General features: G+C 37.0%; 1 protein-coding gene across 3 annotated transcripts in view; it reads right to left on the bottom strand.

Moving 5' to 3' along the window:
- MOV10L1 (Mov10 like RISC complex RNA helicase 1) overlaps positions 1–21,532 on the bottom strand; it is a 35,048-nt gene that overhangs the window by 8,121 nt on the left and 5,395 nt on the right. The window contains exons 3-19 of one of the 3 annotated variants that reach the window (XM_027894910.1): positions 20,257–20,413; positions 19,715–19,827; positions 18,941–19,131; positions 16,709–16,849; positions 15,608–15,849; positions 15,279–15,474; positions 12,638–12,832; positions 10,719–10,833; positions 9,107–9,284; positions 8,444–8,514; positions 7,986–8,077; positions 7,170–7,228; positions 6,492–6,607; positions 3,355–3,448; positions 2,132–2,310; positions 1,480–1,626; positions 624–745 (exon numbers count right to left, since the gene is read on the bottom strand). In XM_027894910.1, coding sequence (XP_027750711.1) covers positions 624–745; positions 1,480–1,626; positions 2,132–2,310; positions 3,355–3,448; positions 6,492–6,607; positions 7,170–7,228; positions 7,986–8,077; positions 8,444–8,514; positions 9,107–9,284; positions 10,719–10,833; positions 12,638–12,832; positions 15,279–15,474; positions 15,608–15,849; positions 16,709–16,849; positions 18,941–19,131; positions 19,715–19,827; positions 20,257–20,413 — 2,408 coding nt within the window. Of the gene's footprint in view, positions 1–623; positions 746–1,479; positions 1,627–2,131; positions 2,311–3,354; positions 3,449–6,491; positions 6,608–7,169; positions 7,229–7,704; positions 7,949–7,985; positions 8,078–8,443; positions 8,515–9,106; positions 9,285–10,718; positions 10,834–12,637; positions 12,833–15,278; positions 15,475–15,607; positions 15,850–16,708; positions 16,850–18,940; positions 19,132–19,714; positions 19,828–20,256; positions 20,414–21,532 lie in introns of those variants that run through there. The other 2 variants (XM_027894911.1, XM_027894913.1) reach the window with 2 other exon arrangements.

Below are 21,532 nucleotides of genomic sequence, written 5' to 3'. Positions count from 1 at the left end.
AATAACAGTGTAACTTTAATTTTTGACTTTACTTATACACTCTGATATACACAATCACTAGTTATCTTAATTAAAGTGTTGTTTATACCAAGATTAAGATACTTAGAAAAGCTTGCCTTACTCTCAATTTCCTTCAGCTATTGACTTAGAACAATGCACTATGGTGTAGCAAAGACAACCCCCAAGCTTTGTTTCTACCAAACAGCTCAAGATAGTATAGCTTCAGAGCATCCTTTTACAAAGTTAAAATCAAGATCAGAGAAATCTTTGGTTAACAGCACTTGATGGTTGTTGTTTACAATTAGTAAAGGTGACTTGGTCACAAGCACAATATAACTTTTAGTGTGACAATCATTTTGAGCCATATAATTTCCACTGGTGGCAGAGGAGAAGTTACTGCGTGAAAAATTTTAAGCATTACTCAAAATAATTCTTAAATTTATTATGGAGAAAGTTTCTGCTAAAACATTACTAAAACCAAGTGTTTGGCTCTGTTTCACAGTAGAGGCACATACCATGAACTGTACGACAAAAGCCCAAGTTAAAGTACAGAGAGTCTCTAAAAGCTCTGGGGTTTGTATCATCCAGCCACCTCTGTGATATTCCTATCTATAGTACTCTACCGTGTATCTGTTTGATAAAACAATCCTGCACTGTTGCATGTTGTAATTACTATCCTGGACCACAATGCTTTCTGAATATCATCACCATCTTTGCAGTAAGGTTTCACCATGTCATCAATTTGCTGCAGAAACAAAAAGGTACTCCGTAAAACAAAATGCCAGTCTAAAACTAAATGCTTTAATTTGAATAGAAAAGCTCTCTGAAAACTATTTTTGAAGCTGAGCAGAACACATAGATTTAGACCCATTCATACACCCAAATGAATTAATAAATTGACCTAAACAAAGCAGTACATATGCAAGACATCTGTGCTTTACTGTAAGGAACAAAATGTGTTTCGTGTATATGTAACATACACATATTGCATATCTATATGTGTATACACACAGGCATATATATACATGTTATATATATATGTGTATATATACATACATACCTACACACGTATAAACATATAAATATATATGCATACATGTAATGAACCTACAGTGGGTGTGGTCCTGCATAAAGATGACAATCCCATTTGTTTACTTTCTGTGTAAGTAGTCTTAACTCGGATTGATAAAATAATTAAAAAATTAAATCAAATGAAAAATCCCCAACAATACTATTTGCTGCTTGTAGAGTTAAGCACTGCAAAAAAGACGTTAAGAGTCTATGCTCATACAACCAAACTAAGAATTATAATCAACATTTTCCACTTAATCTTCTGGAAAGCTGAAGTAATGCAATACTTTGGATCCTAAGCAAGCCTAAGCAGCCTAATGGCAACTGACAGTTAAAATATCAAATCAGTATTTTAAGATAAAAATATTAAAATGGAAATATTAATTGGCAGGTATCTATAATATTTACCTCTGCTGGCCTGAAGGCAGCATTAACTCTGACCATAGCTCCTGGTTTTAAGAGATTGCTTTGATGCAGCCGCAAGCAAATCAGATCCGTTGCAGCATTTGATGGCGCACATACCAAAATCCGACTATCTGGTAGAGTATAATGTATCTACGTTAAAGAAAAGACATATTAAAAAAGGTTATTTAGAGAAGTAGCAAAAGCTCAAACATTCTCATTTTATTTCACTGAATAAAAAATCCAGAATAATCTTGCATACACGTTATATTCATTGGCTCTTTTGCAATTCAGTAACACTCGTGTTGACAGTCAAGACTAAGTACTCTCAAACTGAGTGTACCCACAGCAGAATTAATTCATGGTTATCATACTAATGTATATCTGTACTTCATGAATACATTATGCACTACTGGAATCCCAAGTTAGATCCTGTTCATTGAAGCTTTAAAGACAAAGACAAGAAGACTTCAAAATAAGCTATTCTCAACTCTGTTAAATCCATATGAAGATTTTGTTCTTTCATGGAGCTACAGAAAATTATCTTAAATAGAGTATTTTGAAAACTCCTTGGGGAAAAAATATATGACAGTACCTACAGAAATACTGTAAGTATATTGAAAAGATTACAGATGGCTGATTTGTCATTCACCACTACCTGTAAAATAGCTTCAATTACTGTTACTGTTTTTCCAGTTCCTGGTGGTCCAAAGAGAACATAAGGTGTTGGGCGACATTCACCACTCAGTATCCTTTTCACTGCCAGCTTCTGTTGCACATTCAGCATCGGATTGAAAAATTCACCAGCCCTCTCTTGAAGTGCCACGGTTTCACCAACTATAATCAAGGCAACCATTTATGAGAACTTTATATTTTTAACCTATGTAGATTAAAGCAATTCCAATTCACAATATGCTTCTGAAAATTTTTATCTTCCTTCTGTGGTAACAACTAATGAATTTCTCAAAAATTCAGTTTCCATAGAATATAATGTAGAAAATAAACCATTAATATTCCCAGAGTGTACTGTATCTTTATTGAAGGCCAGAGAAGAATTGTGATTATGTAACCCAACAATCTATAAAAACTACTTCAAGTTACTGAAAATAATTTGAACATCAGGATCACTTTTTGGTCGTAGAAGAGCAAAACTGATCTACAATAAATTTAAACTACTGGATTTTTTTTTTTAATCCCATCTGAATTAGTTTACCTTTAGCTTTCCACAGCAGAATCTTATTAACCCTTGGACAGAAGTACATTCTAGGTAATCTAATCAGTAGTTCTTTACGCATCCTACTGATACAAAATGACACAATCTCACCCTCTTCAGCATTCTAGTACGCTGATATTGGAAGTCACACTTTCCAGAAAAGTGTAGCAATGATCTCAGCTACCTGAAAAAGTTTCAGCATCTCTGGCAAAGAAGTTCTCCCAAGGATGAGACAGCATTTCCGTAACAAACTGAAAACTCTGAATATGACCAAATATTTTTCAGTAAACTACCGTAAAATGATAATTAAGTAAAAATGTATCACCAGACGTTTGCTGCCCCCCTCCCTAGAAACGTTCAAGGCGAGGCTGGATAGAGCTCTGAGCAACCTTGTCTAGTGGAAGGTGTTCTTGCCCATGGCACAAGTGTTGGAACTAGATGACTTTTAAGGTTCCTTCCAGCCCAGACCATTCTAGGATTCTGTGAATTAGAGATGCTGAAGTAATGCACATAAAGCCGCAACAGAAACTTCTTGCTAGTAGTTCTAGAATTTGTCTTTAAAAGACAGAGTACAAGGACATCTTAAAGGTATCTTACTCAGCCCTGGCTTACTGAAGTGATTGCAATCCTGAATTGTAATACTTCATATTCAAGTACAGAAAGTATACCAAGTTGGCTTGTTGGCAGGGTTACTCTCATGCCCTGGACATTCACCTCCCTTGATGTCATGCCTTTTGCCTGTTTTTTCTTCTTCTTCTTGACCTGAAAACAGCAAGTGAATATAAACGCATTGACAACCTTAAAAAGATGGGCAACTATCTTCACTAATCTAAAAGTTTTGAAGTTTTAATTTTTTCCCCACAAAATACCATTATCCCAATAAATAAAGTATCTACTGCGAAAACAGAGTAATAGAAGAAGGTGCTAGGAACTCCCACATTAAATTTAAGATTTCTAATAGTTTTGCTTCTGTTAACATGAAACATTTATTTCACAAATAATTTGCAGCTCAGATTTTGAAGCCATGGCTAACTTGTTTCCTTCCCCAAAAGAATTCACATTCCATACCACTAAGCAAGATGTATGGACACATGCTTCTTCCTTAGTGGACACATGTCCATTCAGATTGTACCATGGAAGAAAACTGCTCATAGGGAATGGGGTGTTGGCAAAGTTCTGGACAAGATGCCTCAGTCATCTTAATAATACTGATTCCAATTCAGTGAAGTGATGAATATTAAGGGTTGATTACTCCTTGTACAGGACAGAGGTATCATCCAGAGGTCTTCGCTGCTTCTACAGAGTCATGATGTCGAGGAGAGACTGCAAGGCTCATTTTGTCCTTCTGACCACTCCCTTTGCTGCTTACCCCTACAGGTACTAGTGACACTTTAAACAGAGCAAGAGGAGGATCATGTCAGTCTGAAGTAAAAGCATGACTGGTCCGGGTGATATTCTCCACCATCCTTGTAGTCAAACAGAAAGGTCCCAGGAGAAGCAGACATCTTGCAGACCAATAACTGAGAGCAGCAGCACAGCTCTGGTCTGCGTGAGAAGCTCCTTGACTACACATTAATTGCAAAACCAGAGATGTGTCTGAGTTGTTACCACAGAGAGATGGACTAGCAGCAGTACTGTCTAGTGGTCTGTAACAAATCCTCTCCAGAAGAAAGAGAACATGGAGGAGATTTCTGACAAACAACTGGCATCAGTGTCCTGATTACAGGTGGTGAAGCTTCCTGGATTAATCACATATCTGATGCAATTCACCTAGAAAACATCTAGAATTTCTAGACTAGTTAGTGACAACTTCTTAATGTAAATGGCTAACTTACAGATTAGAAATAACACTCTATTAGGCTTGCTCCTCATACACAGGAGAGACCATATCAGCTTTTACTGCAGAGATTTGCAAGGTTGGAGTAAGGCTAAGATGATAAATCAGCAGTCAGAACTCCGGTCCTTCTAGAACGAACCTCAGTTACTGTAAGAACTCGCCAAACAAAATCCTCTCGGGAGCTACCATGTGGGGAAAAAGGTGCCCACGAGAGCTAAAAGTTGCTTATTGAGAGGTTGTAAACAAACCATCCTGCTGCACAAGATCATTAGGAATCTAAACAGAAGGGCTGCTTAGCTAATCCTGTAACTTCTTGATGAACTCATAAAAGGCTTATTAAAAGCAGAAACAATGACAGGAAAAATATAAAAATGTTGCTTGGACAGTTGAACAAAATCAGAAGGTCAAAGAGATCAAGTTACTGCTCAAGTTAAGAGAAGAACAGCATAGTAAGAAGGGATTTAGCAAATGTTGTGGAAGAGGGACAGTTCAACGACCATAAAGGCTCACAGTTGAATAGGAATAGACATCTTACTGATGGATGACATCTGAAAGAACTCAATGTCCTTTCTGTCTCATATGCACACCTCCAGACTCCTGTGCAAAGTAAGAGTAAGTGAAGGAAAGGGACAAGTCACAGAAGGGGAACTACAATCTGCTTAGACATACTGGATAGGGTAGATGTGATCCACCACACTGCTATGACTGTAGACACCACTGCCTATAACCCATAATAAGAAATAATCAGGATGAGCATAGAAATTTTTCTGACAGCAGGAAAAAGCCAATACTGCTCTGGACAAGGAAGACCTGAGGAACTATAGCTCACCAGCCTCACTCCAGTCCCTGAGAGAACACCCTTCTGGATTCCACAGGCTTCATATAATGGGAAAAACAGGTGACCAGGAATAGACAACATGGCTAAACCAAGGGGCAGATCCTTCATAACCAACCTGATTTTCCTCAATGATGAAAAGACTATTATGTGTAAAGACTATTACACGGACAACAGAAAAGCAGCAAGGCTTTTGAAATGGTTTACTTACCACATCATTGTTATTTGTAGCCTGAGGACATATTAGCTGGATCAACAGACAGACAGGATGAGTTGAAAAACTGACTGAACTACTGGGCTTAAAGAGAATTAATCAATAGCTTGATGCTCAGCTGGAGCATCTCTAGATGGTAGAACTGTATATGAACCATTATAATGTTCTGAAGTGGAGAGGCTGAGAGCTTGGATTTTTAGTTTGGCCATGAGAAGATGCAGAGGCAGTCTAATAGCCCATGATGGCTTAAATCAGAGTTATAAAAAACTCTTCTTCGTAGTCACAAATGATGTAACAAGGGACCACGCCAACAAATTGCAGGTGGAAGATTCATACTTGGAATTAGGGAAAAATGAGTGTAAAGGTGGTGAAGCACAGGTTATGCAGATGCTGTGGAAACTCTAGACAAAAATAAAGAATGCTGCCTACCCATCCCCAAGCTGACTTGATTTAGTGGTGGTTACAGTCCTGCTTCAAACAGGAAGGAAGACTAGGCAACCTCCTGAAGTCCTTTCTAAGAAAAAATATAGTGGCAGGTAAGCCGGGGTGAATCTAGTCAGAACAGGATGATTACCTTCTATCACAAAATTATTTCCTGCTGCAGTGACAGAACTTAAGTATCTACTCTACTCAGCAGTAGCTAGGAAAACCAGTCTAAGGCAAACCTCACAATTCCCATTACAATCACATTTTTTATAAGCACTTTCCATTTGAGACGGAAGTGCTTAATCATACCAGTTACCGTAAAATCTCCCACCCCAAGGCAGCAAACAAAACTTCTGTCATCAGAATGCAGCAGATTACAACTTTGATTCTTTGTTATTCCATAATGCAATTCCTTTCCCACAACAGCTGTTACCAATCTGAATGAAGGTTAGAATTTTAAGGAATATTTAAGGAATATTTACAGAATAGATACCTTACTTTCCCGATGTGAAGATTTTTTAAGGCCATCATCAACACCACAATACTCAGTACTATTCTGTGTCTTGATAGCTTGTGGTGATTGCAAGACAAGCCTTTCCGGAAATAACACTTCAAATTTAGCAGAGAAAGAGAAAATAGAGAAATTTGAAAGTCACATGAACACTGTGCATGTTTCACTAATTAACATTACTGCTGATACAGCAGCTTAACTCTGAGCTGCTAAAATTGGTTTATCAGAATGAATGGGGTAAAGACCTGCATAAAGATCATATGGACCGTTCAACTCAACCATACCACAGGAAATCAGTGCTTTTTAATAAATTCTGAGGTAACAAAAAACATGGCCATTTCACTTGCTATTATTAAAGCAGTATAATTTCTACAGTTCTTACTGGCTCAAACAGCTCACAAAAGTTTGCTTCCAGTCCTCTTCCCTGTCATGGCCAACAGACAAAATCATTCTGATTAAATGTTTTATAGATTCAGCTTTTTGATTTTCAAAACAAAACCAAAACAAAACATAAAAAGCCCCCAACAAACACAAAGAAAACTCCTCTGAGACCAAATTACAATGCATTCTTCTCAGGATGCCCTGATGTGAAAAATATACAGAACACAAGACTCCCCACAAAGAAACTTCTCCAGACAGTGTAAGTCAACCAAAGTGTACCTTTTTCACCCAGGTAGGAAGCTTGCTGAATTGCCAACTGGCATCGCCTGCTGGGAACCCTGTTACCAGAATACAGGTTTGTGGATTAAAATAAAATCTTACATTTCCACACTACAACAGCACACATCTACAAGGTATCTGGTACTTTTTACTATGCACCAGTGCATATAAAAATAAGAGTTTTATATGAAACTACTTTTTTTTTTTTTTAAAAAAAGCATCTATTGAGAAATATGCTGCAAAAATGTCAAGAGCTTTGCTATGAACGGTATTGATACATATATTCTCTGTCTCTTCACTGATACAAAGATAGTCTCGTGTTCAATACTCAGACAGTCTTTCAAGGAACTTCTCTTCAAAGCTAAATTTACAGAGAAGATTGTGTAACTCCAGTTAATAATATTCCATGAATAAAACAAAAGCATAGAAGGATGGGTGGTTAACATCAGCTTTTTTTTTTTTTTTTTTTTGCATAGTCTTGCAACCAGAGTGGTATAGTTTTTTCTTAAAAACAGAAAAAAACTAAGAAAAATACCTCAAAACACCCCACCTCATTCCGCCTCATTTCACTTTCTGGCATTGGTGTGATAATTTAGAGAGAATTAAGAGAAGAATTCTTTGCAAACTTGTAGACTTTTAACAATGAATATGGTGGCAAAGGTGTGTTAAGGGAAAGAAGTGAAAGAATTGACAAGATCTTATGTCCTTCTCTTGTTTGTATCCACAAAAACAAGCACTTGACAGTCATGTATACTTTAAAAGTCCCTTTACTAGAGGAATCATTAAATGCAGTTTTTTTGAAACTTATAAAAACACCTGCATTGAACAAATTCCACATCCATGGGTTCCAAGTTGTAAGCTTGTTCAAAGTCTGCATTAACTTTAAGAGTAACATCTTCTTGACATATCTGTTACAAAGAGGAAAAAAAAAGTCAACACTGATGAAGATTCAGTACTTTAAACACCAAGAAGCATCTCTGAAAGCACAGAACCCCCCCCATCACCTCTAAAAAGAACACCTAGAGTTATGTGCTATTAACATATTGCATATCTAGATTATGTTGCAAGTACTTTTACAGCAGGTAAGCACTAATTTCATAAGAATAGGGTAGCCAAAGCCTTCAAAAACACAATAAAAATACAAAATTACCACTCAGAATGTAGATAAAACAACCCTAGTTTACCAAGAAAGGTCTGTAACTCCATGAATTGCAAGCTTCCCTTTTGAAACCTGTGGACCACCGTATTTTCAAGAGGAGATACACTTTGCTTACCTCAGAAATAAAGGCAATGTACTCTATTATATGCCCCGAGTAGGCCTGACTTCTCAGTATCACCTTATCACCTAATTGTAAACAAAGTTAAAAGGCAACATACTGTTACAAGGAATAGTATAACTTTTGCTGCAGCATATAATTTCTTCCTCTTTTGGATGTTCAAACTAGGAATTTGCAGGAGGTTAACTTCAGCAAAGTTGCTGTATCCGTGACTACCTGTTCCTAAATGCCATATGCAGTTGTATATTATACTTAAAAAGGCATTTAGTATTGATGGCATCAGATAACACCTGCTGAAAACAAATCTTAAAATTAAATTCAGAATTTCAAATGAAGTACTTTCTCAGCTTTTGCAATACCTATTGTCTTTAAAGCTATTACTACACTGCACAGTTTATTTTTGCTGAAAGCCTCACTGATTTCTATGTGTGAAAAATCCTATTGGAACATGTTTAAGAGCGGACAAATGCAATGGTGCTTCAGACAGCAGCCATTGTAAGACTGAGCCACTAACACAGCAGTTCCCTGTCTAGTAGCCTAAATTAATAACTTTGTGTTCAAATATGTGAAAGACTTCTTTAAACAAATGAATAAGCAACAGACTGATAGTGAAAATATGGATCAACATGCCATTTGGCTTTATCTCACATTAATTTCTACCTTGAACTAGGCGAGGTCTGCCCTCTTCTACTCCTGGCACTTCCAGCACTAAAAGGTTCCCATTCCTTTTCAGTGTGACCCCACTCATGCTAAAACATTTTAAATCCATTTCTGCTTGGATCTCTTCAAGCCACAAAAGAGTAGAGAAGTTTGCTTTATAATTATCTAGATTAAGACGCTGAAAAACAAAACAGTGCATGTTATGGTTGTACAACAAGACAGGGAACCCACAATTATCAACATTATACAAAACAGCTTTCAAGACAGACTGCACAGCAACTGGGTTGCCAATTAAGACACCTACATACATGTATCCACACAACAGATACTATCTTAAACACCTCCAGTAGTCAAAGCAAAATTAGTATAGTCCTTGGAGCTCAGATACAACAGCCAGTCAGCTAAAGAGTTAACCAAGTCTCTTCTTACTACAGTGGTATTTGAATTCAAGGGCAGTCTACAAACTGATTTCTAGGCTCAGCAATCCTGGACAGCATAAAATCTAAGTACACGGACAGAGATGGCTGAAGAAAGAGAGAGTGTCATGTCAGTCTCATCCCTGGCTGATGATTATACAACTTAGAGCAAGCTGAAAGAACATGAATTTTCTTTCTCAGAGCTGAATGAATTTCAGTGCAGAGGTATTCTCCAACAGGACAAAGTTCTATCTAAACAACGGCAGCATAAACCGCTTTCTATTTGATATCTTCTCACTCAAATACAAGGCAAATCAACAGCGCTTTCTGATGCAGACTTAAGTCACCAGTACCAGACAGAAATCAAGGTGTGGTAAAAAAGAACATAATCATTAATGGTAGGCCTTCAGTATAAAATTAATTCAAACACTACAGAGTTTTATCTTCTTTTTGAGAGATGATTGTTAATCTGCTAGTTTAATGCTGTGACCTCAGGTTTTGTGTAACCTGTTTAAACAGCAGCTCGCATAGCCTTTTATGTTTTTAAAAACTGTACCAGCCTCGGTTTGTAAGTACTTAAAAATGTACCCCAAAAAAAGTGACTTACAGCAACGTCCTACCAGAAATCAGGGCAAAGTTTTGGAGAAAGATTTACTGTTCCTGTTAAGACTTTGGTAGGGAAAGGAGGTGGGTTGGGGTATTTTGTACGTGTTCTAAAATTGCTAAACTTTGTGGGAAGAATTGGAACAAGCCAATAGTGAAATAAGTCTGAGGATGCTTAAGAAAAAATTTCTAACAACCGGAAAAGAATCCTGATATCGCAATAATTTAAGAGATTATGCTTTCATTTTCTTGAAACAACTGTTTCGACACCTCAAAAAACCCTTTCCAACGATGTTTAAAAAGTAAGAATACAGAGAATCTTTGTTTAGCTTTTGTAATATCCCCCCCAGTATACTTCTACTCCCTTTTCAGTTTTTCACATCTAGGCTTTTGTGCTCTTGTAAGCTTGGATTCTGTAACATATTGAAACTCATAGAAGCTAAGGGATAGGCTGAAATCTAAGTCTACTTGGCAACAGTGTTAGGTCATCGTGAGTTACAATAAGGACTACACATTTTTGCTAAGTTAAGGCAAGTTTCAACAGAAACACTTATATAAAAAGTATTTTCTTGTATAAACCTACACTTGCATACCTCTGCTAGGAGGGGCTGAAAAGCCAGTATGTCTAACTTCTGCTCCACACATCTTCTTAATTCATCCGGTATGGTATAATGTGGGAGAAAGTTTGAACACCACCTTCTGTTATTTCTAAAGCAAAAATATATGACACACCATTCAGCTTTCTCAAATTATATATGTCAAAGATAGCTAATTAACATGCCACATTACCAAGACTATAAATCCCAAACACATGCACACAGAGGACAGACCCAATGACTCCTTCAAAGGGACAATTGAGAAGTTTGCTGTATTGGGAAGAAAGACAAATGATCCTCTGCAGAGATGCTGCTTGACACTGTAGGGAGAAAAATCATGTGGCCAAAGCTCAGTTGAAGATGAAGCTGTTACAGTACTGTGGGAGACAAAAGAAGTTTTAAAAAATATGTCAACGGCAAAAGGCAGTGCAGAAACAACACCGGGCCATTACACGATGAGAATGGTCACCTCATACAGACACAGACAAGGCAGAGGTGTTTAACATTTTCTTTGCCTGTCTTTAACACTGATGAGGGACTAAGGGGGTGCCAGTGCCCTGAGCTGGAGGACCACGGCTGTGAAAAGGATAAACTCCCAGTTGACCCTGAACTTGTACACAATTTGCTCCTCCAGATGGATCCCTGTAAGTCTGTGGAGCCTGGTGACATTTGTATGAGTACTCAGAGATGGCTGATGTCATTGCAAGACCTTTCTCAATGATTTTTGAATGGTCTTGGGAATCTGGAGAGATACATTTGACTGGAAGCTGACGAATGATGTCCTGATTTTCAAGAGGAGCAAGGAGGACCCTAGAAACTACAGGCTTATCAGTCTCACCTTAGTGGCTGGTAAAGATATAGGGATTATTATTCTGAAGGACAACACAGTCAATGGTCACAGCCTGCCCAGGCTCATGAGGAGAAAGTCCTGCTTGTCAAACTTAATTTCCTTTTGCAACAAGGTAACCTACCTAGCTGATCAAGGGAAGCCAGTTGTAATCTTTTTGGATTTCAGCAAAGCTTTCAACACTGTTTCATCCAGCACAAGGATAAACACATCGTGTGGTGAGTGAGCACTTGGCTCAGGGGCCGAGCACAGAGGTGTGGGGCCTTGAGGGGAAGCTGTATGAGGAGAGGCTGAGGTCACTTGGTCTGTTCAGTCTGGAGAAGAAGAGACTGAGGGGAGATCTCATAGCTTCCTTGTGAGGGGAAGGGGATGGGCAGGCACTGATCTCTTCTCCATGGTGACCCACGACAGGATCTGAGGGAATGGCCTGAAGCTGTGTCAAGGGAAGTTGAGGTTGGATATTAAGAATAGGGCCTTCACCCAGAGGGTGGGTGGGCACTGGAACAGGTTCCCCAGGGAAGCGGTCATGTTAAGGTTCCAGTTAGAGATTACTTGAAAACAGTCTGTTTCTGCTTTTTCAGTTCAGGTATATTTTTATAACTAAGCAAATACCGTAAGTATAATGGAAACATTTTTGCAAAAGGAAAAGTTCTGAATGAAAGATGGGAAACATTCGTCAGATATAGATGTCAAAGTTGCATAAAAAATTAAGAAGCTTATTATCCCAGAAACCTATTTTCAATTTACTATCTTTTTTCTTAATAACACAGCTGTTACTTGTAGATAACTAAGCAACCATGTTTTATCTTATTTATTACTACACTATACATTAGAAAGAGATTGAGAAATCTACAATGAAATCAAGAAGTTATTTACTAAAACAACCTCTTTCACCTGCAATCTCCACAATTATCTTGTTTACAACATACACATATATGTAGTAAACATACAAACATGTACAGACTCTCCCGGTTTCCACATTTTCTTTGTTAGCATTACAGAACAGATCTAGCAATAGCAAATAGAGCAGTATTACGTAAGTGTTATCTTTTGCTCTAATTCACAATACCTTCTGCTTTTAGGGCCAGCCACTGTTGTCTTCCTTAGCTGAGAATCTGCAGTAATTTTAGGCTTTCTTGGAGAAAATGGTTCCACAGGTGCTATAAGTAATTCTTCTTCATTTGTGACAGTGGCTTCAATATAGCGTCCAACAGTAAAATCAGAAAAGCTAAGTAACAGGAGCTCTTTACTGTGCCCATGATTCCTTCAAGTGAACAGAAGTTATGTCCTTAAAACCAGCATGTTCACACTTCATTTTCCCCAACCATAAGTACTTTTAAAAATAAAACTGTTGATTCTCATTTCAGTAACATAAGAGAACTGCTAATTTCGGGTAATTCTTCGCACTTACTCCCCACCCCAAGTTCAATCTAGATATCATAAACAATTAAAAATAACCCAAACCAAAGCAGTAGCAAAAATCTCAACCCCACAATTTCATAAAATCTTGGGTAAAGAGCAAAATTCCTGCACTCAGCATTAATACTTCTGTCAACAAGGTACATCTTGGAATTACTGATACTGAAAAAGATGAGTCAAACAGTTCCATGAGAGGAACCTGAAGCAGAGAAACCCCTTCACCACCTGCAGCAACAGCTTTGCTGCAGCTTGCTTCAGAACTGAACCCTAACTGTAAACACATGACATTGATGAAGTAGGAGGGATGCTTTAATTCTGAAAAACATAATTTATATTTTTAAGTGTTCCTTGGGGAGTGACAGAGGGGAAAAAACCAGGAGGGAACAGTTTCTTCACACTGGTCTCTAAGAAACTACCTATAGGAGTCCAATTCTCTCCTGCTAACTACATGGTACAACACCGTTACCATGTGCCCAAAACCAACGCACCCCAGAAGGATTCCAGCTTACTCTTTGGCAGGAGTATCACTTTTTGTACTTCTGCCAACTAGCACTACCTGCTCAGGTTAAAACTATAGCCTGATTCTCTCTGATATAAAAACTCTGTGCTGATGCTGAACTGTCTAGATTTATGGTCTAAATCTCTTGTTGCCTTTATGTGCTGCAGCCTCCTGTTGAGTTTTGCGAGGATTATTCTGTATTAGAAGGTTCTAAAACTTTGTGGTCTTTACAGATTCACAGTGAAATATAAATTATTCTTTCTACATGTCTTTCTCAACAAAGGCAGGCCATGCCTTTAGCTTTATCTTTCAAATTGCAGCTAAAACATCCTCCAAAGAAATTTTCTACCCCTTGCTTCACTATTTAAAATTATAAGAGAAGTAATGTGAAAATTAATGCAGTGTTACTTTGATGAATGAAACCTTTGGCCTTGTTTTCCCCTGTCTAACTTTTACATTATCACCCTAAGACTCAATGGCTGTGGAACACAACACCTATAGACCTTAATCTGGAAATAACTGAAAAGAACGCAAATGTAAGATTTGCAGCATGAGCCTCCTATCTGAATTCTGAAAAAGCTCACACAGAGCCACTTTCTTAACTAAATGAATTAAATATTTTGTACAGCATAGTACTTTTTGTTTTTTCAAGGGTTTTTTAATATCTGCAAACACTTCCTCTCTGAATTACACCTTCAATGAAGAAAGCTGTTTCTATCTTATGTTAGCATACATAACTTGAATTTCCCATCACAGAACAGGAAAGCTTGAGATCAGGTATGTAGCAATACATGATACTGAGACTGAAGAAATGCACCAGACATAACACAAAAATTCCCAGGAAATCTGCATTAGCTCTCACGCTCATCGAGCAATGGATTTCGTGCAAGGAATAACCATCTGTTATGTTCATGTCACTGTAATTTTAGAGATATTATCTATTCCCACTCTGTTACTTCATTAACTACTACCATTTTCTTTCAATAAAAATCAGAATTGATTTTTACTAAAAGGGTAACTACTTTCTGATTTCTAAAAGGGTAACTACTTTCAAAATCTAATACAAGATAACTTGCTAATGTGTACTGGTTTACTTTACACTATACTATGTACTGCTTTTGACTGGGGTACAGTTAATTTTCTTCATAGTAGCTAGTATGGGGTTCTGTTTGGCTTTGTGCTGAAACCAGTGTTGGTAACAGGGATGCTTTTGTTGTTGCTGAGCAGTGCTTATACAGAGTCAAGGCCTTTTCCCCTTCTCATACTACCAACAAGGAGGCTGAGGGTACACAAGAAACTTGGAGGGGCCACAGCTGGGACAGCTGAGACCCCAAATGACCCAAAGGATATTCCAGACCATATGGCATCATGATCAGCATATAAAGCTGAGGGAGGAAGGAAGAAGAGGGATGTTCAGAGTGATGGCATTCATCTTCCCAAGTCACTGTTACATGTGATGGGGTCCTGCTTTCCTGGGGATGGCTGAACATCTGTGCACCCAAGGGAAGTGGAGAATTTCTTGTTTTACTTTACTTGTGTGTGTGGCTTTTCCTTTACCTATTGAAGTGTCTTTATCTCAACCTATGAGTTTTCTCACTTTTACTCTTCCAACTGTCTCCCCCATTCTGCTGTGGAGGAGTGAGTGAGTGGCTGCGTGGGGCCGAGCTGCCAGCTGGGGTTAAACCATGACACGCCAAGAAGAGAATGATGTCCAGAATAAGGGAACTAATAAGTCTATTTTCATGACCTGTTTCCATTGCATTGGTTAGAAACAATGGAACGAAATACTTACACAGCTGTGCATATGATCACTATGCATGTTTTTCCACCTGGGGGTATCACAGTTTCTCCAGTAATTTTGCTGTGCTTTATTGGCTGCTCCACATGTTCTCTTTGCTCACTTCCTCCATTTTGCAGGTTTTCATCTTTCACCAGGGAAATGTTTTCTTCTGTCCTTGATAAACTTGTATCTTGAAAATTAATTCCTTCTGTAGTAAACATATAATAACAAATTTTGTTACCACAATTGCTTTTGCTAACATAGACAAGTCTTCTCAAACAAACCTACAGGTCTCCCGAGGAGCTAACATTAAGCATTCAAATATTAACATATCACTGTACCTGGAATGACTCCATTCTTCTTAGTGGATGCATTGTTTGATGACTCATATGTTGTTCTTCCCCTGCTGTTAAATGAATTAACTCTTTCTTTTGAGAGGTCTTCTTGATTTATTGGAAAAGATGGCAGATATGCTTCTGGACTGTTCTCACATATTTGAGGAATCTGAACACTGAATTGCTTGTCCTTCACCCATCCAGCTAATCTGCAGCTGATTAAGGACTGTGGTACACTCCCTTTATTCCTAGAAGTAGTTATGTGATTAGCTACATAATTAAATGCATAGTGAATGTTCTTGAGAAGTTTAATTCTACCTGAAGTCAAGTACAATTGCCTGCAGGTTAGTTCACCATTATTTCATAATTGCTATCAGAAAGAAATTGCACTGCTGCTTCTAACTCATGAGGACTAGAACCTCTATGTTCATATTCCTAGGTCACATCGACTACCATAAGAAGCATACAGAAATACTGTATATTATAAAACTCTATGGGAACTTAAAATTCATCAGGGCGTAACTAACTCTTAAGGAAGAACACAGGGCAACAAAAAAATGAGTATTCAGGTGTGTCTTCATTTAAGACTTTATGCCCAGATGTGAAAGAAAAAAACACAAACAAAAAAAATAGAGAAAACCACCACAATAAAAACCTCTCAAGGATACACCAATATAGTTCTTTAGCATCCAAGTTTAAAAAAAAATAGAAATACCCCCAATCTGGTCTGCTTTTAATAGATGAGTATGTAACAGTCCTCTTGTTATAAGGTTTTTAAGATAGCAGAGTATCTGTAGTTTAAATTGAACAGAGTTACAACATTTATTTCAATCCTTATTTCAGAAAAGATTCGATTAGGATTGAAAAAAGATATAGGATTGGGGAGTGTCAATGCACTCTCTGCAATATAAATAGTCAATATCAAAAAGGTACCCCCACAAAATACCAAATTTAATGTTAAATTCTCTTTATTTCCACAGTATCTGGAGGTTATTTGAAGATCAAAAATCACAAGGTTCCACTAAAGAGGCTTCTGTCTGAAAGATGGGTTTATAGACTATGGAGTGATGGAAATAAAGAAATGTTCAAACAATCAGAAAGGCTTACTCTATCCAAATGATAATTCTTTTAGATTCCCCCTGCTTCAGAGTTCCAAAGTTCGTCATTCTTGATATTTTCAACTCTCCTTTTTCTCTCATTAAGTCTTCATAAGGCTCATCTGTATCATCTCCATTAGAGTGAGATTGCCTGTAAAAATAATTTCAGGTAGCAATTTTTAAACACTTATAGACTCAGCAAATATCTTTGATTCAGCACAAGTTTAAGAAGCGGTATACCAAGGCATAATTACAGTATTTAAAAAGAAGCAGGTGGAAGAGTTTGTTTTTTCTCAGCCACTTATACTTCCAAGGCAATTAGATTACCTTCACTAATTTAAGCAGCAACAAGCTTTTGTCAGCAGCACAATAAACCAGCATAAAACTTTGGACACAAGACTGAAATAATTGATAAGTTATCTAATCTTTGCTGAAGAGCTGAATCAAATAGTGACTGAAGCCATTATGGATCTTTTTTGGAGTTGAACAAAGAAATAATAAAGAGCACCTCCTTAGCAAGAGTCATGAGTAGAAATGGAGCTTAAGAAATAAAAGTACTAGACTGGAAGTGCTTTAACCCAAGCACTTGCATCTTCTGCTTATTGCTCCAATCTGAAAACAGAAAATTGAAGAAATTAAAAAACACATGAAAATCAAAAAGCACCCTTGAAAACTTCAATCACACATACTACCGATAAAAAATATCTGTGAAACCAGTCACATGCTCTTTCCAGTCTGAAACACTGACCACAGCTCTAACCTCCTTCTACGTGTAGAAACAAATTTTTAAAATTATTTTTATGTTGTAATTGAGAAACTATTCATTTAGATGAAGCGGCATGGACATAACTTGGAAATATTTTAATAATCTCACCAATATTTACACACCCTAAGTATTCCTGAGTTATCTAACATACTGAAGTAGAAAATGAATGCAGCTGCTCTTCATTAGCTACATCAATTTACCAGCCAAGCCCACTAGATGTCTCCCCGTGCAGCTTAAGCTGCCTCAATTTTTTGATATGGTAGGATGTACACTAAGCCTGAGAAATCAACCCTAAGGTCTACTTTTGTAACTTGGCTTTAGTAATAATTTTCCGTATAAAATTCATCACTAAAAACAGCTACAACTGAAAAAAATAAGTGAACAATTTGTACTATTTTGCAAAATGTCAAGACTTCAAGTTTCATCTAGGTACAATTTAAATGGATTTTATCTGTTATCTCTAGTGAAACCATCTTATTCCATTCCTTGTAGATCCTTTGAAGACATATGTACTGTCATTAGCTATATTTGCTAGACATCTCCCAAAGGCAAGTTCTTCCAAAGACTATATTTAAAAGATACCACAATGTTCTTTTGCTCTCCCCTTTGGACTTTGAAACTGGCTGACAATTTATTTTTGGCCTGCAGAATCAGACCCTGTAATCCTACCAAGGCCTTAGCATGGAAAGAGATAGATTTCACAAGTAATAGCCCTATTTATTTAGGTGGTATTTGTTTTTCACAGGATAGACACTTAAATTCACAAGTCAAACTCCAGATCTTTGCTGCAGAACTGGTACTTATTAGTTGCCATTCTACATCTGTGAAGTTGATTATTTCACTAAATTTTACTTCTTCTCCATACTGAACATCATCTACTTTTTCCAACCTCTTCTGCAGTCTCTCCTGATCCTCCTCACATCATAAGTTACATCTAAAGTACCTTCAGAACGTCTCAGTTTGATACTTGCAAGCCCAATGAGTCTCTACTATTCAGATCATTTGACTGTTCCATTTAGGACAGTTACTTGAACAATCGCTACAACTTTAGCAAAATGGATTTAAAAAATGTTCATTTTATATCAGTCTTACTGAGAATGGTTTTCCAACAGTCAAGTCCCCACTAGAAGAGCATAGATTAGAGGAAACAAGGTAAGAGTGTGAGCTTGGCATTTTTCTAATAAAGCCATGCAAAACTCCTGCCCTGCCTAGCAATATCCCTGAGCTTAGCTGCTACTAGTTTTGCTTCTCTAGTAAGTACAGATGTCCCCACTTTCTGGAAAGGGGGGGGAAAAAAAAAAAAAAAAAAAGCAAGGGTAAATAATAGCACCCTTTGATTTTTTCAATGATCATGCCTTCTAGACAACCAGGGAAGAATTCACAGTATTTCTTGTTTAACAGATACAATAAAATGTAAACTGCATAATTACACTAAACGTCTAATTGTTATGAAGAGAACAAAATAATCAATATTACCCATCCTGGTTGACTGGCACCAGGCAGAGAGCTCTCCAAATATAACATGACTGACTGCTTTCCACCACAATTGCATTCACTAGATCATGTCTGCGAGGTGAATACCCATTAGGAAGTTTCAAGGAATCCAAAGTGAAAAATATACTCTCATCTACTGTCCCAGTTCTTCCACAGATGCTGGAAATGCGAACCTGTAATAGTTTGTATTCAGTGTTACTTGTCTGTCTGCTGAAGCTGACAGACATAATAGCATTGCATGTTGTCCTCTGAAACTGGCCTTCTAGCATTAACAAAGTTGCATTCTAAAGTTTCAGTTACTCACAGGAGGTAAACCTAGATCTTTAATCTATGCTTGTCTTTGGATTTTAAATTGTAAAGAAAAACAAGTACTTCAGATAAGCGTTAGGGTCCACTTAAGTGCATACTACAATAGCTACATTTGACTTAATCACGATATCTGTCTTGTGACATATCAACTTATCTACTTTATACTTCAATAGTAGAACGCGCAAGAGAAGAAATATTTTCCTATGCTCGACATGCTAATATTCAATATATACAGTTAAGACAAAGACAATAAACCGTAAACCTAATAGATGCATTACTAGGGTGAAAAAATACTTTCATTAAAAAAGGGGACAATGGTTGTTTTTAAGCCACTTGGAAAATTTAAACAGAATAAATTCCACAGTCATGACTTCTTAAAAAGTTTGAAAATCCACATATCCTCATTATAACCAATAGTAAGCCAAAACCAATGTTCAGAATGTTTACCTTGTTTACTTGCTTATATCTCAAAGGCCTTACAGCAACTGCTTTACTCTTCCATGTTGTCAAATTAATAAAATACTTTGCTTGCACCCAATCACCTTCACAAGGCTTGAAATCTACATAAAACAGAACATTTCTCAAGTTTAATTATCATTACTATTGATACTATTTAATTACTATTGATATATTGATTTACATTACTCCCCTGCAGAACTAGTGTAAGTAAAGTAAAATCCAGGACAATGCATTATTCAGATCTACTGACTCCGCTTCGCAGTTCCTCTCCCCATAGCTTATGCCAAACTACATAAGAGATGCTGGTGGAAAAATACACCTGTTTACATATAACTTATGCTTACTCGACTTTATGCTCAGTATGAATGAACAGGTAGCTTTCTTCACCCACATATGGGTGTTTCACTGTGTTTCACTGCATATACTCTAATAGATCTTGCTCGGGATCTCAACTGCAAGTTTATCCAAAGATATTTCTATTGTACACACGAAAATGTTAAGGAAGAGGAAACAAGAAAGCCTCTACACACCTTCCCAGACGTCTTCCATTGCAAAGTAAGTATTCTGATTAATATAGCCACCACGCTTAGAGAGAGAGGTAATACTGCCAATTAATGTTTTGTTATTTTCTTCAGAGGCATCAAAAGTAGGACTGAAGTCTTGTTGTGTATCCTGGATGGCGTCTACCTATTAATACAAAAATAACCCTAACATTTAAACAGCTGATACTTAGAATTACAAGTTAAACATATATTCCCACAATAAATACCAGAATTTCAATTCTTTATGGTAGCAAAGCTTATTATTAGACAATTATTATTTACTTAAATTATTATTTCCTCACTGTAGCTGTTACTTTCTGTACATAAAACCAATGAGAAGTAAATAGTAAGTAACCTCTCCTTTAAAAAATCTGCTATATGCTGCAACTCTGCCAACTACTATAATTACATGCTCATTTTTCAAACCTTTCTCAGTCTTCCCTTTCTTTAAGTCTACTTAAGAATTTTCTTCATATTGACATGAGGACCACCCTGAGCAATGTGACTGCACACAAATAGAACTAGAGCTGATCAATATTTCAGAAAGTAAAAAATACATTTCTAAGATAGTGTTTATAAACACTATTTCAGACTGACCCTCATTCGTTCCTTAATAATTTGAATAAGAAAACCCCTAGAGCTGCTTCTCACAGACTACAGCACCACCTCAAATCTAAGTTTACTGAAGTCTGGTCCAATCTGAATTATACTACTATCCTAATTTTTATGTGATTTATTTTGTTGAACATAATGCATACTACCATTTAAGATAGTAATAAATAGCCTATGTCTACTTCTACTTCAGAGTGTACAAACTCTATAGTTAGACTACATATATTTAGATATTGTTTAGCCAATACAGTGATACTGCATTTAAAGAACTATCGTTACCTGATATTCCCTTTGATAACATGAAAACTCACTGTAAAAAATATAATAATAATTTAAAAAAAAAAATCTATGTTTTGCTCCAGTCTGACAGACATACCTTCACATTCACCAAGAATATCTGGGTTAACTGGAAGGAGATAGTAGTCGTGTTCAAGCACCATTTTGTACAGTATTTAATGATTATACCTGTCAGGAAGCTAAATATTCTCCTCTGAGGAGGAGTTTAAAGAGAAACTTAGCTCTTTGCCTCTGCCCTCCGAAAAGACTACGATGTTTGTTCTTATCAAACTCAGAGTGGGTCAAGTTTGGGCCAATACATGGAAAGTAATTCAAGGCATCAAAAAGTGCAGAATGAGTTTAGGTTTTTATTCAA

Source organism: Empidonax traillii, unplaced genomic scaffold (assembly GCF_003031625.1).
Source record: "Empidonax traillii isolate 1590-97213 ecotype Southwest subspecies unplaced genomic scaffold, ASM303162v1 scaffold447:size986111, whole genome shotgun sequence".
Taxonomy (NCBI): domain Eukaryota; kingdom Metazoa; phylum Chordata; class Aves; order Passeriformes; family Tyrannidae; genus Empidonax; species Empidonax traillii.
Note: the sequence above shows the minus strand (reverse complement) of the source record. Positions and strands in the feature narration are given on the sequence as shown.